The sequence below is a fragment of the Parasteatoda tepidariorum genome, chromosome 2 (assembly GCF_982258835.1).
Source record: "Parasteatoda tepidariorum strain Cologne lab strain chromosome 2, Ptep-v5.0, whole genome shotgun sequence".
Classification (NCBI taxonomy): Eukaryota; Metazoa; Arthropoda; class Arachnida; order Araneae; family Theridiidae; genus Parasteatoda; species Parasteatoda tepidariorum.
In genome coordinates, this window is record NC_141756.1 from 77,826,485 (window position 1) to 77,851,894 (window position 25,410).

Below are 25,410 nucleotides of genomic sequence, written 5' to 3' on the forward strand. Positions count from 1 at the left end.
AAAATTTAAATCAAAAAAATTTTTGATTGATTTCTAAACTAAAACAATATTAACGCTAAAAAGAATTTTTTTTAAAAATATTATGCAAAATAAACTAAAAATATTTGATAAAGAAAAAAATTTAGCTGCAGACGAATTTCAAAAATATTTTTGAAATACACTCTATAACAAAAAATTGACGCACCAAGAAGCAATCATCCGATTGCTTCTTGGTGCCAGATTACAGTGGTGCATGGCTCAATCAGGCTGGATTGATGCCGACTTGGGACGTATAGTCTTTAGCGACGAATCCCGCTTTCAACTGTGTCCTGACGATCATCGAAGACATGTTTGGAGAAGCACATGGCAGAGGGGGAATCCTGCCTTCCCTATTGCACGCCACACCGGCCCTCAACAAGGCATTATGGTCTGGGGTGCCATTTCCTTTGACAGCCGGACCCCTTTGGTCGTCATTAGAGGTACACTTACTGCACAGCGGTACATCAACGGCATCCTAAGACCTGCTTTGCTACCATTCCTTTTGCAGCACACTGGGCTGGTTTTTCAACAGGACAATGCCAGACTACATGCGGCACTAGTTGCTATGAACTGTCTGCAAGCTTGTCAAACTCTTCCTTGGCCTGCCAGATCACCAGATCTCTCTCCCATCGAGCATGTCTGGGATATGATGGGAAGGCGATTGCATCTTGCACGGAATGTTGATGACCTCGTTCGACAATTGGATCGAATTTGGCAGGAAATACCGCAAGAGACCATCCAGGAGCTTTATCGGTCTATGCCACGCCATGTGGCAGTTTGTATCCAGGCTAGAGGCAGGTCAACACCTTATTGAACTTGTTACTGTAATTTTGCAATAAATTATTCAATTGTTCTGAAATTTTAATCATTTACTATTCTATGCATTGTCTTCCTATTCACCAGTTTTCGTTTCAAGCGGACAACTCCTTCTTGGTGCGTCGATTTTTTTGTTATAGAGTGTATATTAACTTTCTAAATTCTACGCTCTTTAGTGTAACCCCTATCACAATGACCTGCCGTTGTGATAATCAACACATAAAATCCCATTAACATCCATAGATTAGACGCTTTTTAATATTATAGCACCATTATAGCATCTGATTTAAACCTTTCATTATAATATAGTGACTGAAATTTAGTTTTATTTCTTGCTTTTTTTCATTCCCAAGAAGAAAATTTAAAAAGAAAACGACAATGCTTCCATTAATAGTTAATAAAAAAATTCAAAGAAATAACTTAAACCATTATGAAACGATAAATTTTAAATTAATTCTTTTTGTATAAAGGCAGATACAGGACCCCTAAGTTTTTAGGCGGTTGTGGTTTTAGGTTTAGGAGGTTATGGGCATGATCTTTGGTCAATATTCAACAAAATATTGATTACTTTACATTATGCATAATCAAAAGAGGTTTTTGCATACAAATCTAAAAATTAGCAATGAGTAAATATTAGCAATATTTATCTGCACTCATTATAGTAAACTAACGTTATAACGTCCCTTTTAATTTAAGCAACAGCAGTCATTATATTGAGTGCTGATTAAACATTACAATGGAAGCTATTTATATAAAGCATACCAAGATTAGAATTATTTTTGATTAAAATGTGTAATTAAAATATGAAATTATTACAATTTTTAAACACAGTAAAACCTAAGAGAATGTAAAAACAAAACTGTTTAACAAAGTCAGTTCATTATTTTGATTATTACTATTTTCAAGTATTCATTTAAGTTAGAATTATTAAGTTGAGTTAAAATTATTCATTATATTAAATAATTTCTCAATTTTTTTTTCTTCAATTTCAGACCTTTAATTAGTCTTTTTAGAAATGGCTTCAAAAATTATTCATTAGTTCACAAGAATTATATTTTACAACATAAAATTAATAAAAATTATTATGTATCAGTTACATTCTTTCAGTGGCAAACAATTCTCAAGCATTTGGATAATATTTTAAGCTTTTTCAGTTTTAAGATTGATTAGAAAATAGTTTTTAGCAATACCAAGATAAAAAAGATTTCAATTATTAATATTAATATTTCACCAAATGCAATTGCAAGAATATTTTTCAGTTCTTGCAATAATTAACTTTAGCTTTTTGCATTAACATTTTCCATTATGTTCCAAAAATTCTAAAAGTAAAACAAAACTTTTTAACGTAGTTTTCCTGTTTAAGCAATGTTAATATAAAAAATATAACTGAAGAATTGAAACTTGAACTCTAATGAATATATCAAATAAATACATATTCAGGAAGAAATGCTCTTATTGCAAAAATAAATATAGGAATAAAATTTAGAGTGTAACATGTAAAACAAAAACTATAACTTTTCTAGAATAGCTTTTTAGATTATCTCCAAGAGCAAATCAGTCTACTATCATAATCTATCATATTAATTTGATTTTTTAATAAATTAATAGGTAAATATTATTTTATGCAGATTATTCATTTAAACATGCAATGGAACAATGAAAAACTTAAATCACTGGTTGCTAATAAAATTTTAAAATGAGAACATGTATTATTTACTTCGTGTTCATGAAACTGCTCTTTAATTTTTTCAAGGCTATCAGCAATAGAATTTTCTTTTAATTTCTCTTCATCCTCTAACAAACATGCAAGAACATCCTCTAAGGAAGACTGATAAGCTGCAATATCACTGCTAGCATTCATATTATTTACATCGTTGCTCTCCTGAAAATAAAAATAAGAGAAACGAGATTAGAAAAATTTATATTAAAAATCACTTGTTAAATGAGATGCATTATTAGATGTAATGTTTAAATGAGTAAATATTTATGCTTTAATTTTTGAAAGAAAAAACTATGATGTTAGTTTAATCTAGGCTTTACAGACTGATTGTTTAAATTAAAACAGTTTTTTTAATAACTACAAATCTAGCAATTTAAAAGCTGCATAATTGATATTTAAATAAATAACTTACATTCTAATGTACATGACTGATACTTCAAAATATAAATAAGCATAATAATGCTTAAAATGATGTTAAAAATATTTATCTAAATTAATATTTAACTAATTAAAGCTTTATTTCAAATTGTTACCTTTGAAATAGATTTTAAATTACTCAATTCAAAATGATATTGCTTTACGTTTCTTCTCTGTAAAAATTCATTTGTTTTTTTTTTAGCATAAATTTTTAGTATATATGTGAATTGAAAAAATAAATGCACAATATATAACATATATATCTTGTGCTTATATTTTTTCAATACACATATATTCTACTTACCTAGATTATTGAATACTTAGGAGAATATACTGATAACTGATATTAATAATAAAGGTATCAGATAATGAATCACGTATATAAAGGGCTTGAGATCATATGGTAATAAGCCTTACTTTCACCAACAGGGCATTTCTACATCTAACTATATCTTTGTATTATTTCCATATAGTTATAAGCTCCACTCTTTCGAACGGTAAAATTTTTACATCTAATTATAACTTTGTACCATTTCTAAATAGTTACTTTGCAAGTTTTAGGTATAGCTACTATTTAACTATGTAAATATATTTAACATTTATATAGTTATAAAGTGGTGCATATATATATATACAAATATGCATATATTGTCTTTCATGGTGGATATTTCTAAGCATCAGCAGGGTGTTGAGAAAGTTTTATTTGCAGGCAATAACTTAATAACTTGGGGAAATTTAGATGCCGTTGAGCATAAAGAAATTGTACTTCAGATGCAATTGCTTAATGACAGAAGGCAGGACATACACACACGAACATTTAAAAAAATGTGCTTAAAATGTTTTCTGGGACAGTTTTAAAAGGTAGCTTATCATTATATGACTATAAGCCTTTCATGTATCATTGCAAGGATTACAATCAGGGTTCGCCAAGTGGGCCCACTTTGAAAAAACCCGCCCGGGTTTTATTGGGCGGGCCCACCTTGAAAAAACCCACTTGGAACGATAAGTGGGTTTTTTCAAAAAAAAATTTTTTTTTTTACTAAAACTTATTGTTTTGCATTTACTTTTACATAATTTATAGTGCAGCATAAATTTGTCATGATTTATATGATTAAGTTTTTAATATTAGTAAAGTAAAAGAAACTGGAATCTTCATGTAATTTTATAGTAGGTATCTACTATTGAAAACTTCAAGTGGGTTTTTTCAAAAAGTAATATTTTAATGATATTAAATAAAATAAAAATTTAAATAATATACTCTGAAAAGATCAATTTTTCAAATATAGTTGCATGCTTTATATATTAATAAACAGGTTATTATTATTAATTCATATGTTTAAAAAAATTGAAAAGAAAATTTTTTTTCTTTTTTTACCAAGTGATACATTAACAAATTTAAACAGTTTTATTTTCTGGCTTTAAAAAAAAAAAGCTAAAACTTTTTATAAGAGAACTTTTTAAAATTATTTATCTAAAAATGAAATCATTTTCCTAGGGTTAATTTGAAAACAAATGGGACAAGTAACTGATACTCTTTATAATTATTCGTAGTTTTAATTTCACTTTCTATTAACCTTATTATAAAAACATGTAGGACCATTAAATATTTATTTCAGTTTTTTATTTAACTCAAATCAGATGAAATTTTAGTTTTTACTGATTATAAATATTTACAGATTATAATTTTATAATAGGTAATATCCATATGTTTAATAAATATAGTAAATAAATGTGTGTGAAAACAAAAAGATTAATAAACTTGTTCCTTTTATATTACTGCATTTATATTTTATAATTCCTAATTTAAAAAATTATGAAACATAATGCACTTAACAATAAAGAAGATTCAAATAGGTAGTGATAATGCGTTATTTAAACTTAATATAAAATACATATAACCAGGGTTCCCCAAGTGGGCCCACTTTGAAAAAACCCACTTGGTGTTTTTTTACAAATTGGTTTTTTTAAATTTGATTCAAAAAGAAGTAGCTCCTAATACTATCATTGGACACATCGTTGAAGTTAACAAATATTTTAGAAATGTACATCAAGCACATGGATGGGCAAATGAAAAAAAACTGCTTGATCACCCAATGACACTAGGTGGAATTCATATTATGAGCACGTAAAAACTTTTGCCAATAATTACCATAAATATGAAGAGATTGTTCTTGAACATCAAAATGAATCTAATAATAATATGTCAAAAATATTATATAATGTTGGGCTTTACCAATAAACTATCAATGGGGAAAAACAGATATCAATTGTTTCTTAAGCTTTAAAAAAGCTCCAATCAGAAAACATTTCAAATTCAGAAGCTGTTGAAATATGAATTAAATTACTATCGTGTGATGAATTAGAACCCCATAAACATTTTGTAAAAAGATTCAATCAGGCTGTTCAGCCACATTATTTATTAGCATATGCGTCCTGGATCCCGAAACAAGGGGACAATTTTTAAATGATGAACAAGACCAATTAGCAGAAAACTGTCTTTCTAAGCATCATCCAGAATTTCTGCCACGTGTTATGGCATTCAAAATTTCCGATCCTGAATACTTTCCAAAATCAATGATGCTTGAGTGCAAAAAATAGTGGAAAATTAAGGCAAAAAAAAATAAGTAAATAAATAAATAAAAAAAATTCCTAGCTTCCACAAAATTTCTGTCAATTCTTTTTTATTTGAACTCAGCACCAGCATCCTCTGTCTCTATCGAAAGACACTTTTCAAGTTTCGGTTTGGTGCAGAGTAAACTTCGAAATAGATTAGGAATAGATAAAGCTACAAAACTCGTAAAAGTGTATCACCATCTAAGAGAGAAATGTTAGACCCTTTGAATCTGTTGTATGATAATAATAATAAAGGAAAAAATTGGACCTTTTTTTTAAGTTAACTATTAACATCTGCTGACAATTTTTAACTATTTGGAGAAAGTTTATCACAATTAAAAAACAGTTAAAAATTAAAATATTACTTTTAAGATTTTTTAAATATTATTTTTAAGATTTCATTTGAATACAATTTATTTTGTTTCTTTTAATCATGTTTAAAATAATGAAAGCAAACAAACAAAAATTTCTATTAAGTGATACATTAAACAACAATAAACAAATTTAAAGTTTTATTTTCTGATTTTAAAAAAATAAGCTATAACTTTTTATATATGCTTTTTTTATAATTTTAAGATTAATTTGTCTTTTGAAACTATAAAGTTAAAATGTATCTAAAAATGCATATATTTATCTAAATATTTGAAAAAAAGGGGCAAATAACTGATACTCTTTATAATTATACGTAATTTTAATTTCACTTTCTGTTAATCGTATTATAAAAACATGGAAGACCATTAAATATTTATTCCAGTTTAATTTTATTACAGGTAAAAGTCAGATGAAATTTTAGTGTTTACTTATACAACTCTATTTAATAAATAAAAATATTTTCACAGTAAAATTTATGAGCACTAAATGAAAAAACCCAATTTTCCCCGGGTTTTTTCAAATAAAACCCAATTTTCCCCGGGTTTTTTCAATAAAACCCAGGTGGGTTGGGTTTTTTCAAAAATCCCCGGGTTTTTTCAAACCCTGATTACAATAGCCACATTTCTGACATTTATTGTGTAGTTTTTAGACCGTTATATAAGATGGTGGATATCCACAAGATATTTTATTGCTATTATGAGATTATAAACAAAAACATTTTTCACCTCTTTTTCAACATTTCTCAAAATGAGTTTTGAAAAAACAATGACTAATAATTACAATTTTTTAAGATAAAAACCAAAAAAAGAACATCGCATTTTAAATATAAACATAAAACTATAAAGTACTATATTTCAGGATTGATTTACAATTTCTGTACAACAAATATACTCGCTTTAATCTGTCTTAGCAAACAGATATTTGTAAATTTATGAAACAACTTACATCAGATAGGTCAAATGAATCAAGCTTTCGCAACGGCATTGATGTATGTAACGCTTGAAAAAAACACATCACATACATCATCACAGATTTCTTATCAGGGAGACTAGTATATACATCTGAAAATTATAAGTATTTATATCAGTATTGATAACTTCATAATGTGCGTAAAAATTAATTTATCAAAAAGAATGAATTACAAAATATTACATAAAATAAACAATAACAGGGTCTGTTTTCACTGTCTATGCTCATTTTTCAATTAAAATAAAAAGAATAGGGAATGATAATATCAAGTTATTTTTAATAAATGATACAGTCAGTATTTTTAAAATAAAATGTAATGAAAGTGAGAGCATCTGCATAGTATTTTTGAATCTAAGAAAGAATCTCTGTTGGCAATGTAGGTGTTCCTCTCTATGCCTCTTTTTTCTTTCTTTTTTTAATTACAACAATGATATAATCCATTATTGTTCATTTTCAAAATTTCCAAGTCAGTGTGCGGGTGGGTGACCACTTGGATCAGTCTGCGTAGGGACCGAGGGTGTGCGGTATTGGTCCTTGTTAAACTGTGCTACCGTAAAGTGCTCGACTTCGCGCGCAGGTCGTCGGGCTACCAAAGCGGGGGTACCATCCCCTCCGCAGAGGATCAAAATTGTGATGGCATGTCTTCGGATCATCCTCCGGGATGTTTCCCAGACCGTCGCCAATAGCCCATTGTGCAGCTCTAGTGCGACGTAAATTAACAACATCAAAATTTCCAAAAATGTATAAGAAAATTTCAATGTGTGACTGACAGTTAGAAATTTAAAAATGTAAGGATAGATTGAGTAGCTGCATGTTGTTCTTTGGCGGCTAGTACCTACTTGCTTATTCGCCAATAATAATAAAGCCAACACCCAGCATCATCATGTTCAAGAGAAAACAGATATTCTTAATTATTTTCATAATTTGAACAAAGATCATTCTAGTTCAAACAATAATTCTTTTTCTTTTTTTCAGAATTCTAATGTATTTTTAAGATATAATGAAATAATGAACAACAGCATGTTACATTTTTAAAAATTGCATTGATTTATTTACAATTCAACGAAACATAGGAAACAGATCAAAATAAAACCGATAATTTAGAAATATGATGAAAATAAAATTGATTTCCTTTACTTATTTTTAAAACTTGAAGACTGGTCAACAAGATTTTTATTCACTTAGTTTTTAACAGAGGAAAAAAAGTCAAAAACTTAATTTAACTCTAATTTTCTAAAGCAAGAAGGGTTGCAAAGTGTTTCCTAACAACAATTTCCTCAAATAAGGAAACTATATTATTTAAATATTCATCAATATAAAATTTTATACTACTGTAAAATTACAGGATTTGCATTTCCTTACTTTCTATGACAATATAAAACATACCACATTTTGGTTTCTAAAAATAAACGGTTTATTTCACAAAAAAAACAAAGAATCTAAATACATTTCTTTTTAAAATACAATATCTAAATAAGTACAAACCTTCAGGATCCAGGAGTTTATCGATTCCTAAATGTTTATAAGCAACTTGAAATGCATGTTCCAGACGTGCATTAACTTCCATCTGCTGTACCGTATTAAAATCGAACAGATTCGGCCTGAAAAAAATTAAAAATTACAATGAAACATACTGTTAATGCAAGAATTCAAAATAATTTCTTAAGCATAAAAAACATACTTAAATTTATGAATGATAGCATTGAAAGCCAGTCCATCATTCCAACTTGTAGTAAAGTTTCGTATATTTACATTAGGATAGCTAAAATAGCAGAAAAATAAACAATAATAAATAAATTTTTTTAAAAAAATTAACAACAATCTATAATAAAAATTATTAGTTATTTACTTAGAAGTGGCATCACGACACCAAGCTAATAAAGTCTTTTCTAAATTTGTTTGCGGAATATCTTCTGAAGCATTTCTCAGAACACCATGCACCTAAAAAATTTACAAACAAAGTCATTACATGCCATGCAAATGTTCCAGATCTTATATTTAACATTTTAAGAAAGCTGCTTTTACCTGCCAATGCAAAATTATACTCCATACTAAGCCCAAGGTCAGTTTAGGATTGCCATCAACTATATCATTTGTGCTTATATTCACCAATTTTACCTAAAAAAACAAAGAATTAATTTAAATCTACAGTCAGTTGACTGAAAATTAAGTTTTAAGGTGCAATTGAAGTATTTTTCTTACGTTATTTTCTTTTAAAACTCTTAAGGCACAACCGACATTATTCAGATGATGGACCCGCAATCGTCCTTTTTCCCTCCTCTGTAAAAATCAGTTTAGAAATTAGTAACCTCTTACAGTTCACAAAATTAAGTGTACAAATAGTATAATGAAAATTTTTTTATTCTTTATGTATTTCAACACAACACAAAAAATTAAACAGTGCTGTTATAGATACGTAAGGATAAAAGCACAATAAGTTATCCAAAAAATTCATAACTTCAACAAAATAGCTCAAGGGGGAAAAAACTTTTGATATATTTTTAAGCTAACAAAATTTTTTATTATCACATATCAGCTCATTAAAAAAAGATTCTTAAATCCTAATTGAAGCCGTGAGTAAAGTTGAAAGTAAAAGAAGTAGAAAGTAAATAAAGTTGAAAGCTTTTCCTACATCAAAATCCTGCTACCTTGGAAGTTTAAAAGCAAGTATGTAAAAAATATATCTTGATAATTAATCTTTTACATGGAATAAATTAGTTAATAGGGAATTTTTTTAAAATTACAAAATAGAAATTCTCTAATGAAGAAATAAATATGATGTATAAATATGAAGAAATAAATATGAATTTGGATAAATTAAAAAAAAAATTGAATGACAGGCAGCAAAACATATGAGGTTAATACAGAAAGTAAGGTTAGTTTTAAACTAATTGGGTTAGTATAATTTAAAGTTAGTATTAAAACTAATAGTAGTGAGCAGAGTATAACCGTAGTTACATCAAGTAATCCTTGATGCAAGAAGCTTTCTTTGAAAATATCATACTCTTTCAATCTTAAATATCTTAATAAAGTCATAAAATAAATTATACCAATAAAAATTCTCACCAATTGAGAGGTATGCGGGGTGTTGCATTATCTTTGGACAAAATATATATAAGTAACATTCATTAGTAATAAGAGTCGCATTCATTAGTAATAAGAGTCGCAGTTGATGATTTGATGTTTCTTGATTTTACAGATACTGATAGCTTAAAGAATATTTATAATGGTGAAAACGATAAGTAAGCTAAATTTTTTTTAGATTTAGAAGAAAAAAATTAACAAATATGATGTGCAACTTGGTTTATTTGATTAAAAAAAAAGTATTTAATTTTACACTAACTAAATTTAGTTCATATTTAAAGAATTTTAGGAATACTTTTAATCAGTGTCTAATATTTAAATTTGTATGAAATAATAAAAATGTTTTTCAAAGCTATAAAAAAATTTTGAACTAATAAGACCAAGAGCAGACCAACTTGGTGAAGATTGGTTTTATTTTATAATCATGCCTTCTAGCATTTTCTTAAAAGTAACTCTGTTAGGTGGATGGCAGCCCTGAGTGATTACATTTTGGTTGGTTCTATAATAATTTAGAATTTTGATCTGGCAGTTTCAATTTCTCAATTGTTCAATTCTTCAATTTTAGACAAATTATCTCAATCTCTCTTCAATTTTAAGCAGGCTTTAGAATAGAATTTTGCTCTTTGGGGAGTTTTTATTGAGATTTTCACTTGTATGTTTTGTTCATGTTTGGTTCATAAATTTTATTGCTTTTCACGTATTGAGTACGATTTTATTTCTTCCATATTTTGTATATTTTTCACAATAGAGTTTTAGGACACAAACTAACTTGCTAAGTCTTGTTAAAAAATTTTACATACCAACTCTTTTCCACATAGTACTTCGAGGAGGCCTAAAAGACGAGTTCCATCCCTCAAATCATAAAATAAATCCTTTACTATAGGATGATTTCCCTGTTAAAAAAACATCAATTAAAAACATAATACTATTTATTCATAAAAAAGTAATAAACAATTAAAAAAATATCACATTAGCATGTATTTTGAAGAAAAATAACCTTAACCCTATTAATATCCAGACTTAGATAAAATGAAAAATTTTTAACGAATACAAAATTTCAATTGAAATACATCCTCCAAGCAATTTATTGACTCATGTAATTAATTTAAACCATTTCTTCATCACCTAATTTTGAAGAAATTTGTTTGAAAATTACTTATAAAAGTGTTTTAATTTAAAAAAGAAAAATATTTATTATTATACACATCAGCATATATTTCTTTAAATTTAACAGTTTTATGAAGATATAAATATATAATGAGTAATTGATTTACTTTGGCTTTCTTTATGCTTGGCGTTTGCTCCATACATAAATGTCGCTCAGAAACATTTCAATTCAAACATTTAATGAGTATTTTTATAAGAGTCACATTTCAATTCTTCTACACTTAAATAATCTTGCATTACTCATTTCACAATATATAAACAAAACAAAAATAAATGTGAATTAAAATTGAATTGTTTCAACATTTTTATCACTGAAAAATACTATAATTAAATTACATACTTGATGTTACCATTTAAGAAAAAGAATGATATATGTATATGACATCATAATCTGTTAAGTTTGTTTTTTTTTCCCTGTTAAAAAAACATCAATGAGTAGTATTAAAAAATTTTCCGCAATGGTGACAAATTTTCCAAGAATGCCGTTTGCACGCTTGTTCATTTTATTTATATCTGTTACTGTTTGTAGTTGGAAGTTAAAAATTGTCTAAATCTTACATTTTAGAGAACTAACAAGTCTTTGTCAGTTTTGAAAGTTAGATAAAAAAATTTAATCAAATAATCGTCTGTTTAGGAGGAATTTCATTGTGTATTTGTTATTAGGCAACTAAGATGAGTTTGAACAATTCCGATACTAGATTTTTCCTAGTTTTTTCTAAGTTATTAAGTTTAATAATAAAGTTACAAAGTAATGATTACCAATGTAAAATTAAAAAAGTAAAAATTTAAGTAAAAACAAATTATTAGTATTCATAATATAATTTAATTGAGCACTGAATAGTTAATTGATTCAATAATCTCTTGAATGAATATCCTTATAAACAGAAAGCTCTTACAATCCATTTGAAGAAAAATATCAATTTCACCCTTTGCCTATCAGGCAATTGGACAATTTTCAGAGAATTATTTGCATGAGCACAGATTTTATCTATAAATTAACAAATAAAATGTTTTGTTTTGCTGGAAAGTGTACAAAATTAAAACCTGAATTCCAGCTGCAGATTTTCGAAATGGTCAAATTAAGAGTGCATTTTAAATCAAATAAAAACAAATATATACCATACAGTTGCAGTAAAAAATGTTATCATATTGTAATAGAAAATGGGTCAGTAAAAATCAAGAAGTCAAGACAAAAATTATGAGAATTTTCCACATTATGCAAAGATAATTTTTAAACAAAAATAAATATAAATTTTATCTACCTTCCCCAATTGAGAATTTATCCATTTAGTAAAGGTTTTCTTTTGTACATCTTCTCTTTCATCTAAAAATAAATAAATAAACATATTAATACATTTTGCAAATTGTGTGAAGTTAAATAGTTCATATAAAATTTGGACACTTACAAATTTTGCACTCTGTTAAAGTTTTAAACAAAACTAGCAAATTAAACACACGGTAAAAAAAAAAATCCTTTATTAAAGTGTGATTAAAATAAATTTTTAAAAGCTAGTGTAGATTTCCCCTAAGGTACAATTAATTTTTGAACACACAAACACAGTTTGTCAGCATTTTATCTGAACGTAACAATACAGCGTCAAAAGGAAAATACCCAAATAGAAAGAAAATTCCCACACAAACTAGCCACAATTATTAACAGAACATGGTATAATATGTATTATAAAATAAAAAATTAAAAAGGAAATAAATGTTTTAAAATATATATTACTAAAATATGAATAATATAAATCAGTAATAAACTAAATACAGTACAGAACCCGTTATCCGGAAATCAGAAAACCGGAACGAAATTCGATAAATTTTCCCGCCATTTTTTACACAAAATTTTTTTTTCCTTATAAGATTTTAGGATTTTTCTTTCTTTTTTGAAAGATGTTCACCTTACCATCATTTTGGAAATAATCATTAGTGTATTACTTCATCGTTTTTTCTTCTTTTCAAGATTATTTCCTAAAAAAAAATTTTTTTTAGTTGGGTTTAACAATAAAAAAACGGCTTTTTGTAGCGATTCAGAAAACCGGAAAAATCAGTTATCCGGAATAGTGATGGTCCCGATCGTTCCGGATAATCGGTTCCCTACTGTATAAACAGGTAATTTGAGTCACATAAAAATTAATTCAAATAAATCGTTGTTCATTTACAACTTATTTACCACTCTTTATTATCACCGAATAATATATTTTAGTATTAAAAATAACATTGTTTTTTGTTCATTCAATAATTCTTTTTTGTTTCCTTGAACAGTAATTATTTTTATATTAAGAAAGGAGGCAAAGCAAACTGAAATAAAATTATAAACATGGTCATAAACAAACCTATTAATTGTATTCTAAATTCAGAACTATTTTAAGTTTTGATGTTGATAAGTTTGCGTCATAAAAAGATTATATCAATAAGAATATTATTTTTAGTAAATTTAATATAAATATATATATACATATATAAATATATATATACATATGTATGTATATAAATATGTATGTATAAGACTTTCTAATATAATTATATAAATATTTTTCTGATATCATAAACCCTATAAAATCAGCCTTAATTTTATTACATAAACTATCAACAAAAATATTACATACTACACAAAATATAACTTTAAGACGAAGATAATGATTCTATATTTGAAATTAATAATATTTAGTATTTTCAACAGTTTTTGACACTATTTGATAGATAGATTTATGTATTACTTGAATACTAATATGAATTTATGTATTACTGTGGTTATAATTACTAAGCAGCAAAACAGAAGCTTGTATTTTCTATGTACAAACACACAAAAAATAAAATTGCTTTAAAATCGCTATATTTTAAATTGCTATCTATTTATATGAATGTCCAACTATCTAATTAAATTTCATCAGATACTTAATTTCAAAATGGGTTATCTAAATTAAATAAAATAAATACTAGTTGTTTTTATTCCTAATTGATGTAAACAACTAGCAGAAAGTCATATTTAAAAAAAAAAGCTATTACAGTTTCTGTTTTTTATGCTGGAAGGTTTTGTGAATATATTTAAGAAAAATCTGTACAGAAAAAAATATAAAAAATATTATTAACTGATCTCACAGATGTATATATACTTAATTGATGTATATACCTACACATAAACACTAAACTTTATCATTAGGTTTCAAAATGTATGTATATGTGAGTTGATTTCCTTGGTAAAAAATTAAATTTTTATAAAATGCAGATACCACTAACAAACAAAATATTCTTTTAGAATTATAATGTTTTCACCCTTAAAAAAATTATTAACAAGTTCCAAAAAAATTTTAACACGCGATTTTCATAGATTTCTTTAATAATTTTTGTAAGAAAAACAAAATTTTCATAAAATTCATAATAAACTATCCTTCATAGATTTACAAGGACATTAAATAATGAATTTTGTACTATAAAAAAACAAACTAAAACAGTCAACTTTTCAAAATAAGCAATCTTTTTGCAAAATCTGATAACATTTCTATTATTTTAAAAGCAAAATCCCAAAACGTATTACAGAAAATTTAAAGCATCAAAACATCTGAATTCCCTCGCAGATCGAGCTCGAAAATTGTCCACAAACAAAAGTAAACAAAGCCGGAGATGTCACGGGAACACCGGGAGAGAACAGACATTGACTGAACACAACAAAATTTATTTGCAATATTTTTTAATATTGGAGCAATCATCAATTCCGAACAGATATCCGCCAAATAGCAATAAACAAACTCAAGATGATTCTTGATAAATAAAGATATTGGATAAAGGTGCGGTTTGGATAGTGACTCGATAATCTTGCATCGGGAAATCGCGGTCACTAGGAAAAGTTGACTTGTTAAATGACCATTAAATAACTCTTTAATATTAAATAGTATAAATCACTCACCAACAAATACTATATCCATGGCCCGGGTGGTATTTAAAACCACAAACAGTAATAATTCTCAGAACAGAAACCATGTGTACAATTAAATGTCATGCGTATATGATGTGGGATTGTCGATCTTTTTTACAAACTTCTAGGGTTGCCGAAATTTATCAACACCTTGGCTGGTTTGGCTTAATAGTTTTCCGGATTAAGTGCAGAAATACATTTTTCTCGCCTTGATTTCTCGTAATGAAATCCTGAATAAGTTTTGAAATAAAAATAAATTTTGAAGAAAATTTATTTTTATATCGAAATATGATTTTTATCCTCATAAAAATATTTTGATTAATTGAAAAATCATTTTCTTAATTTTGTTGGATAAAGCATTTTTTTCTAAGACTATCAACTTTTAAAGAGTCATAAAAATTTCATATTCTTTTAAACAGTTTAAAATATTTAGAGCAAATATTATCCAATTCGTTTAAAATTTGAGCGTAGTAAAGACCATTATCAATTTTTAATTTCCTTTTCTTTTTTCTTTTCACAAAATTTTGAGCTATGACATCCTGCTACTTCACAAAAAAAAAAAAAAAAAATCTATTTCAAACGAGGAATTAGTGACAGTAGCATAACCAACCGAGAAAATACCCGCCTTAATGAAACACCATCACCAGGGGGTCATCATAATTTCAAAGAGACAGAGACAGGATATTACGAAGTGTCGTTACGTAACAGTTTTTCGCGTTTCTGAAATTCAACAAGGACTATTATTAGTTTTAATATAATATTATCTAAAGCAAACTATTCGATCAAATGCATTATAACAATTCTAATGCACAGATAATAATACAAGCTGATTAATATAACAAATATAAGTTAATTTTAATAAGTTAATTTTTTTTTTAAATCTTTTTTTAAACAATTTAGGTTTTTATATTTAAGATTAAAAATAAATTAAAATTCAAGGAGGGATTTTCTAGGCGCCGTATCAACCAGGGTTCGTTAACTCCTAATTATCTTATTGATTGAAATATTTTACATATTAACATTAACAGGCAATATTAAAACCGCATTTTTAGGTGAAACTTTTTGTATGAGAATAAAACAGCAAAATAGGTAATTTTTATGCTCAGTAGTACGCTCATTTGCCTCGGCAAATTCCATATTATAGTCTTCATCTCTACAAGTATTGAAATTATTATTCGTTTAATTCTTCGTATTCTTATTTTTCTTCTTCTCATTCTTCTTATTCTCATTCTTGTTGTTATTATTATTTTCTTCTTCTTCTTCGTCAGCGCTGCAGCCTAATGCACGCACGGGCTTTCAAGGTCTGCCTCCTCCAGGCAGAATGATTTACAGCAAAGTTTGTTCATCTATTCCCTAACAACAGTCGTATAACTTTCTTTACGCTGTTTAGAACATTGTAAATTGTTTACCACTTCTTCTTGTAACCTCAATATTTTGTTTGAATAATATAATTATTAAAACAAAATACATGAATCAGAAGAAAAAAAATTTTTATTTAATGGCTACCGCGTAACTTGTCTTGGAAGTAGTAATTTAATTCTAAAGTAATTACAGTTTCGTAACTTAAAGCGACCTTTAAAAGACACTTAAATAGTGGCGCTGTTATAAAAAAAAATGCTTTTACATTTCTCCTATTGCATAGATAGACAAATGCAGTGTACCTTAGAGATTGTTTTTAATATTTATTTCTAGAAAAACTGTCAATAATTAAGACAAAGTATACGCATTAGGGGATGCAAATTAATATTTAAGGGAGGGGGGAAAAATTAGAGAAGAGTTTTACCTATGCACCGAGAAAAAAGTAAAAATGTTGATTTAAAATTTATGGCCATTTACAAAAAATAAATAATAATAATAATAATAATAAATAAATAAATAAATATTTACTTAATGTAATTAAATAAATATATAATAGTAACGGTAAAAACAAACAAAAAAAAAATTTTCGTTTTTATTTGAATTTTATTTTATTACTAAGATTTTAGAATAATAGTCTAAAATCTTTCGTATTTTCGCAATTCCAGAAAAATTATTGTAATGTTTTCTAAAATCTTGCGAAAAATGAAATGCTATCCGAAAGGCCACAAAATTGCTCCAAAACTGTTTTCAGAATATAGAAATAATTAAAACTGTTATAAAATGATTAAAATTACACTTATTTTATTTATTTATTGATTTTTTTATTTACTTATTTATTTATTTTTTTAAAAATTAAAGTTGAAAACCGCAAAAACTAAAGATGATTCATGCTTTATATCTGGAGGATACAGCTTTGTAATGATAAATTTTACATTTTCATTTTTAGATATATTATAACTTTCAAGTTTAAAATTTTAATTCAAATTTAACATTTTTTGATGTTATTGTAAACATTAGTGAAGAAAAGTCGATAAGAAGCCAATTCTGGTATCCAAACTTCTAATTGAGATAGAAACTAAACGAATTAATATTTGTTGTGAAATAATTTCGTCTGCTTCTACTAATTGCCTTCACTAGAACCTTAAAACAACGGAGAGACTAGCATCGATGATCCAGCATTTTATTTTAGGACATTAATTATTCTCGTAAATGAAATTATTTCTGCTATTTATTTTATCATCTTCGTAAAATTAAATTACACGCTGTTTATTATAAACTTTACCTTGAGATTAATCAAATTCACGCATTCCTACAATATTTTATTTAAAAATGTCACGTTTTTTTTATGTAATAGATTAATATTATCAGAAATATTGCGCTCAGATTTTTCATTTATTTTTAATCTTCGTTTCCGATTTCGTGATTCCTCTTAGATCAGTACTTTTATACTCATTTTTTTTTCTTCTTTTTTATAGAAAACCTGGGCGGTTTAGCTTTATTTTTAAAAGAGGCGTGGGGTTCAAACAGTCCCTGATTCAAAACATTAGTCAAAAAAATTCCTTTAAATATTTTTATTTTCAAATTTTTCAAATGAAACTTACTAGGGTAAACCAACCAGTGAAGGAACACTACCCAGTGAAGGAACATTTCATATATATTGATTAAAAATAAGAATTTGAAAGTTCTTTTTTAGATTGATTGGTAACAATAGCTTACTGCCAAACAATAGGAAGTCATCTAGCAATATTTTGGATTACCTGGTCAAATAGAATTCTCTGGAAAAAATTTTGAGTCTGTTATTATCTCTGCAACACCTTGTTTCATTGAAAAAATTATAAGGTGAGTGTTTGTATTTATATGTTTGAAGTGGAATTAATTGCATGTAGTAGTCTTATTTTTCTCACTGTGAAAAAAAAAATTCAAAATATAGTTATTGAAGTTACGTTTTATTTTTTTAAAGCACCATAGCATAATCAAGTACTGAGATAAGGGGGTGTTCCTTCACTGGATCATCAAACGATGAAAAACCAGTGAAGGAACAAGTGTTTTTTTACTGGGTTCATTTCCCAGTTAATGAAAATAAAAGAAATTTTTTAATTTTCTTGTACGTTTAGTCATATTATACATCAAAATTCCGTTTAAAAGACAAAAAACAACTTCTAACCTGTGAAGAAACAGGCATGTACCTTCACTGGGAATAACAGTAATGTTTGAAATATGATTTTACATGGAGTAATTTTGCTATGTAGATATGACATGATAAGTAATTCTGCTATATAGAGGACAACCGAAATTTTGTTAAAAATTTTATGAATAATTCCTGAAATAATTTCAGTTCAAAATGTTACTTTAATAGATAAATTTATGAAAAAATTATAATTTATATTTATTAATGGGGTGTGTAGTTACATCAAATGTTAGGCAATTTAATAAACTATGTTTACAAATCGAAAACTAATTAAATATAATCATAAAAATTTGAATAGAACATTTTTTCGCTGGCTTTTGCACCAAGAACTCCTAATATGCTATCATTATAGGATAGCAACGTGATTATATAATTTATAAAAACGACTTTACAATGTTAGAATTTAGAAGCAAGTTCCTCAACAAAAAACAGAGTTAAACAGAAACGATACTCAATTTCTTCAGAAGCTTGAGAGGAAAATCTCTCAAGATATGGTGCAAATTTTTAACGCAGCATTGACTGAAGAGTCTAATATCGAAAATATCCAAGAGCCTGTACTTTTTTCAATATGGAAGAAGTACGTATTAAGAGAAGACCACTTGGTTAACTCAAACTTAGGAACTGAAGCTAGTATTGATAATGAATGCATCTTAGATATCGAATTTGAAATGAGTCCTCATGCTGATCCTCTCTTAGTTGAAAAAAGAAATGATTCTAGAAGTAAAATCAGTACTTCTAAAGATCATCTAGATATAAGTCAACAAGAGATGGATTTGCCTCAAACTTCAAGACACTTTTCCCCCGTCTATTTTCGAGAAAGGCATTCTAGAAATGCTGCTGAAAAATCAGAAGAAGTTTGGAAGAACCATTTACATTGGCCAAATATTGATGATAAAAAGAAAGGTCAAATAAGAAGAAAAACGAATAAATTACCTTTTGCACTAATTTCAGAGAAATGGCAAAAATTTCAAGAGGCTGAAAGATCTAAAAAAAGTTAAAACAAGAGAACATGGAAAAGAAAAAGAAAGAAAAAATACTTAAAAAAGAAAAAAAGCTTCAAGAAATAAGAGGAAAAAGAGTAAACAAAAAGGTGATAAAATAATAATGATAATAAACAGCATCGGATGACATAATGATTTAGATTTGACTGTCAAATTAAAAGACAAAATGATTTTTTTTTATTTATTTTGTATTTAACATCACTTTAATTTCTAGTTCATGATTACAGAAAAAAGTTAGCATTTTACAAGTACTTGTATGCTATAATTTCACAAATAGTCTTGTTTTTATATATTTGTATGCCTAAAAAATTCATAAAGAGCATTAAAAAATAACCAAAATTAAGTGTTCCTTTACTGGGCAATTTTGTGTTCCTTCACTGGGTAGAGCTGTTCCTTCACTGGGTCTTCTTACTACTTGTTATTTGAACCTCCAAAACTTTAAAACAATATTATGTAAGTTCTCTACAATTTTTTTGCATAGTTTGCAATTAGTAACAAATATGTTGACACTGTCATTTAACTGAAATTACGAATTTTGAAATTAATATGATTTTTTAAAAGGCAAGCGAAGCTTAAGTGTTCCTTCACTGGTTAGTTTACCCTATATACCATTTTATATTATCAATATAATTTTTGTATGACATTCAAAATTGGGTATTTTATGCATCAAGCTTTCATGAATTTCATTTTCATGAGCATTTTTAGAATGTAATGCTTATGAATTAATCCCTCATGTCTCAGTTCAGCAGCATAAAATATTTATGTATCTATTATATATATTCGCATTATTGTATATTCGCAGTTCACCGGGACCCACTGCGGAAGAACAGGATTGTGATGGCTTATCTCCGGATCAACATCGGGGATATTTAGCAGATCGTCACTAATGGCCATCTGGTGAGACTACTGCTGCTATATTTATGATTATCATAAAATAATGCACAATATTTTTAAAAAATATTTTTTTTTGAGTGAAGTTTATAAAGGTTAATTAGTTAAAATTTTCGCAATTACTAAAGAAGGGTTGGCAGAAATCTTAAAATCTGTAACAAGAAATTTGAGTTGAAACTTTTCCAGTGAATAAAGAAATTCTCGCATGCATGTTTTAGAAACTTAATAATTTCAAATGACGGTGATTTTAAACATTAAAACTAAGCAGTTTTTAGAGAACGATATGCTACCAGTGGACAAGACACGGCTTCCAGTAAATCACCAAAGTCAAGCAAAGGCAGCTGTTAGTGAGCGGATGGGTGACTACTTTGATCCACTTGCGAAGGGACGGAGGATACGCGGTATCGGTCCTCGTTAAACTGTTCTACACCATAATATTTGATTACGCGCGCAGGTCGTCGGTGAACAAAAGCCTGCACATCTTTGGATCATCCCCAGGGATGTTTCTTAGACTGTCGCTAATAGCCTGATGCGAGCAGTGGTTCGGGGGATAGAGAATTCACCTCCCAATTAAGTGATCCTGGTTCAAACCCCAGCTACGTCTAGTTGATACGATTTGTGTAAAATATCCTCAGTGGTTGACAGATCATGGAGTTAGAACCCGCTTGCCGTCTGGATAACTGTAGTAGGTTTTCTAGATTTTCCTCTACATGTGTTGCAAATGGGGTTTAGTTTCATCAAAACGAAAAAATCATCCACAAAGGCTGGTTTGTTCGAATAATGGTCTATCCAGAAATTCCCTTGTCTTCTGGGTTGGGTTCAAAATTACAAGTCTACGAAAATGAACATTGGTAATCGTACGCTCAGGATTGAGTCGGCTGTTAAATACCTGTTATAAAACAAAATTAAAAAGCCCAATGTGCAAAACTCTAGTGCGAACGTAAATAAAGTTTTACAACAACTACTACTAGAGAATGATTCATAAAATCTTTATATTTTTTATTTATATTAGTTACAAATCATAATTATATTATAAACTATTTCGATAGTGCTACTATGTTGCTACTATGCAAGATATTTAAAGAAAGTTTATGGCCACAGGCATAAACTGGTAAGATCCAATCAGTATTAGGTTTTTATTATTGTTGCGGTTAAAAAAGAATCTCTAGTATAATTAAAACTACAAAATTTAAAAATATAAATTTCTACCCTTTTTCTCGGAAGAAACGACCCATTTTCCCAGTTATTTTTAACCCGGTTGAATCCACCAAAACGCTTAACGAAATGGGAGTTAAACATTTCAATTAGAACAGTTTTTTGCGTTCATTTAGTATCCATGCATCTGAGATATCTTAATTTTTGTTATGTTATGTGGGTAAATTTGTGTCTAGTTTGTGTGCGCACATTTTGTTCATGGTTTGTTTCACAAACAAGGAAATAGCAAGGTAGCTAGCTTTTCCCGCCCTCAGATGAATGCCCTGATCTTCCATTAAGAGCAATTAACAGCGCTTCGCTTGGAAAAAATATTACATACTATTTCTCACTTTAGTAAAAAACCGTAAGCGACGCATCAGATATTTTGGCTGTTCAACTGTAACTTACATTTTGTTTTGCACAAAAACCATAAGATAAGAAGCTTGAAATTACAAAGATTTGGTAAAAAAATTCCACAAAGAGTACATTTGGAATTTTAAAAAAATTAACTTTAGTTAATAAATAATAGATTATAAACTTTAGTTAATAATCTGTTAAACTTGCAGAAAAAAATATTATGCGGACCGCTCTGCAGGCAGCAGAGATGTAACTATCGAGTTAAAATTGACGCTTTGAGAGGCCGTTTTTATTGATGAACTTAACACAAGTTTTTTTTTTTTCCGAAATTCCAATTTATACGAAAGTTGTTGAAATTTTAATCGCTTTTTCATACTTTGTTTTACTTCGAAAAAATTATAAACCTGAAATTACGATGGTTTGGAGAGAAAAAAGTACAACAAACGTACAACATCGTTTTGTACAAAAGTACAAAAGTACGATAGAATTTTTTAAAAAAATTAAGATTCGATTATTAGTTCGAGAAATATGAGCTATTAAACTAAGAAATACCATGCAGACCACTAAAAAGTTGAAATTATTCTTGCAATTTGAAGTGCATTTTTTGATGAAATTTTACTCCTTTTATTTTTTTTACATTAAATGCTAATAATTTATCCATTATTAGAGAAAAATATTTCTCACGATCTTTATTTTATAAGTTCGTCATTGACTTGATGTCAAAAGCAATAAAAAAAAGGAATAAATAAAAAAAAATTTAAAAAATTAGACAGAAATAGAGAAAGAGAGAGAGATATTAGATGTTGCCACAAAAAAAATCTTAATAGATTTATTTTCCAAATGTTTAATACCTTTATTCGTAAAATTTCAATTAATTAATTTTTTTAAAAATATAAAAGACTCAGGAGATAGAAAAACCCTTACCGATTGTATCAAGTTGTACAGTTATTTGATATAAGGTCGTTTTTATATATAGTTAACAAGTAAAATTACTTCTCATTTACAACTTCTTATAGCCCTACATTCCTAAATTAACATTCCCTGCTCTCCTAAATTTAATTTTCTTTTTTCAAATAATTTTCATATCAAAGTAATCGTTCATATCATTACGGTTAACATATTAACAAAATTATCTTACGAAATATTATAATAATTATACATTTTATAAATAATTTTTTTTTTCTTTTTTGAAAATTGATTTTTAAGAGAAAAAGATCAATGATGAATTTGGACAACCACGGGAGTTGATGAACGGATTCTATTAGTCATTTAAAATTTACGAAATGTATGCTAAATTCGATTATGCCTCCTTCGTCACATAATTACCGCCCTCTTGCAACAGTCAGGGATGTCCTGCCTCATGGGTCGGTAACCTTCCAACCATGGAAGCCATTTCGTCTGCTGGAACACAGGAAGGGGGCAGTACTAATTTCGTACGTAGACGAGTTTTGATGAAAAGGATGAAAAATATGATTTTGCTTGCATTTTAAGTTTCATTCCTAACATATAAAGTTTGTATAAGATTTATTTATAATCAAAAGCTTACTTACATGTTTTACAGTTGATATTTTTGAACCCTTTGAATCGGAATTTTTATTAAACATATTTTTCATGCATTTTTCTTTATTTTTTTTAATAATTTTGGTCAAAATAAGCGATAAATATTATGTTTAGCGTTTTAATACTTTATAGTTATGGAGTCAAGCATGAAATACCGGTGTTTTTCTAGCGAAACACTGCTCACTTCCAAACAATAATTATTCAAATTTGCACTTATTTGAAGATATTTAGATAAAAGAAAAAAAGTTATTCACCATTGAAAATGCCTTAATTTACAAAATCAATTATTAATAAATTTTTGAATATGAATGAAAAGAAACATTTTTTAAACTACTTTTTTTTGGAATTTATATTTTAATGGAATAATTCCGATAACCTAGAAAAAAAATTTTAAGTAACTATTAGACAGTTTTTATGATTAAAAATACCAAAATATATGTTTACTTGTAATAAGAGCCTAAAAAATTGCGTATACATACTACAGTCAAACCCCACTATAGTGAACACGGTTTATAGTGAACTCCCGGATATAGTGAACGAAATGTTCGGTTCCGTGCCTTGCTAATTGCTATACACGCATAACGTTATTTTTTGTGGATATAGTGAACTAAGAAAGTGAGGAAGTTGGATATTATGAACTTTTTTTCTGTCTTCGATGGATTTTTTTTTCTTCATTTTTTGTAATAATTTTGAAATAAATACATACTCCAAAATAAATACAATAAATACTCTAAAATAAATACAATAAATACTTCAAAATAAATAGATTTACCGATTTTTAAAATCATATATAACACGGAATATAGCAATAAGCATTTTTTCTTGTTTTTTTATTTTATCTCACTTTCCCATTCCTAAGCAAAGGCCAACACCAGCAGATGTTGCACCTGTATGGGACCATTGGGGTCAATATTTTTTTCCCATCAGAGAGAGCGCGTTGGAATGCGTAATTATTCCTTACTGGTCAAAGGGGTGGACTCTAATCTGTGATCAAAAGGCCCTCATTTCAACTCGTTTTTACTCTCAGTTCAGTTAAAGAATCCTTCAAATAAGTGTCACAAATTAAACTATGGCGAGCAGTAAAAGTAAAACGTTGATCATTGAAAATAAGATGGACATAAACAAAAAAATTTAAAATGGATGTAATCAAGCCGAATTTGCAATGAAAATAAAAGTTAACACATTTTTTGTTACTACATATTTTTTTCCTGTCTTTTATTTAAATAATGTGTAATAAGTGGAGGAGTCTGAAACCACTAGTTAAATTGCCTGAGGCGCGGATATAGTGAACCCCCGGTTATAGTGAACCGAAATTTCAGTCCCTTGAAGGTTCACTATAGCGGGGTTTGACTACATAAAAGGGACACCGGTGTCCCTTCTGCGTCAAAGAGTTGTCTAATTCTGTATTTCTTTCTACAATCGTCAGTGTGCTAAATATTATTGCTGTCGCAGTATGGAAGCAAGAATTTTCAATCGAAAACATTTGTTCTTAATTATATTTTTTGCACCAAAAAACAGTGAATCAGACAGTCGCAAATCGCTTCATGTTTATTTTTTTATTCTGTTCCTTTTTTTTTATCACCGGCGTTGAACAAACAACCCAGTTCTGAGTTAGCGACTATCAATGTCCAACACAGTAGCCTCGTAATTTTGAACCTAACCCAAAAGACAAAGAAACTGATAGGTCAAGTATTGGGACAAACTATCCTTCGTGAAGGAATTTTCAAAGCAATTAACCCGCATTTGCGTTACATAGGGTAGAAAAAGA

The 25,410-nt window shown here is 27.8% G+C and overlaps 1 protein-coding gene across 7 annotated transcripts in view; it reads right to left on the bottom strand.

Annotated features, from left to right (window-relative positions):
• The window catches only part of LOC107442807 (dystrophin), a 238,478-nt gene that overhangs the window by 161,122 nt on the left and 51,946 nt on the right, over positions 1-25,410 (bottom strand). For 3 of the 7 annotated variants that reach the window (XM_071177700.2, XM_071177698.2, XM_087157552.1), the window contains exons 1-10: positions 15,084-15,243; positions 12,439-12,500; positions 10,810-10,902; positions 9,128-9,205; positions 8,951-9,043; positions 8,775-8,866; positions 8,607-8,687; positions 8,411-8,526; positions 6,902-7,017; positions 2,552-2,716 (exon numbers count right to left, since the gene is read on the bottom strand). In XM_071177700.2, coding sequence (XP_071033801.1) covers positions 2,552-2,716; positions 6,902-7,017; positions 8,411-8,526; positions 8,607-8,687; positions 8,775-8,866; positions 8,951-9,043; positions 9,128-9,205; positions 10,810-10,902; positions 12,439-12,500; positions 15,084-15,102 — 915 coding nt within the window. In that variant the 5' untranslated portion in view covers positions 15,103-15,243. Of the gene's footprint in view, positions 1-2,551; positions 2,717-6,901; positions 7,018-8,410; positions 8,527-8,606; positions 8,688-8,774; positions 8,867-8,950; positions 9,044-9,127; positions 9,206-10,809; positions 10,903-12,438; positions 12,501-14,714; positions 15,010-15,083; positions 15,244-25,410 lie in introns of those variants that run through there. The other 4 variants (XM_087157549.1, XM_087157551.1, XM_087157550.1 and 1 more) reach the window with 2 other exon arrangements.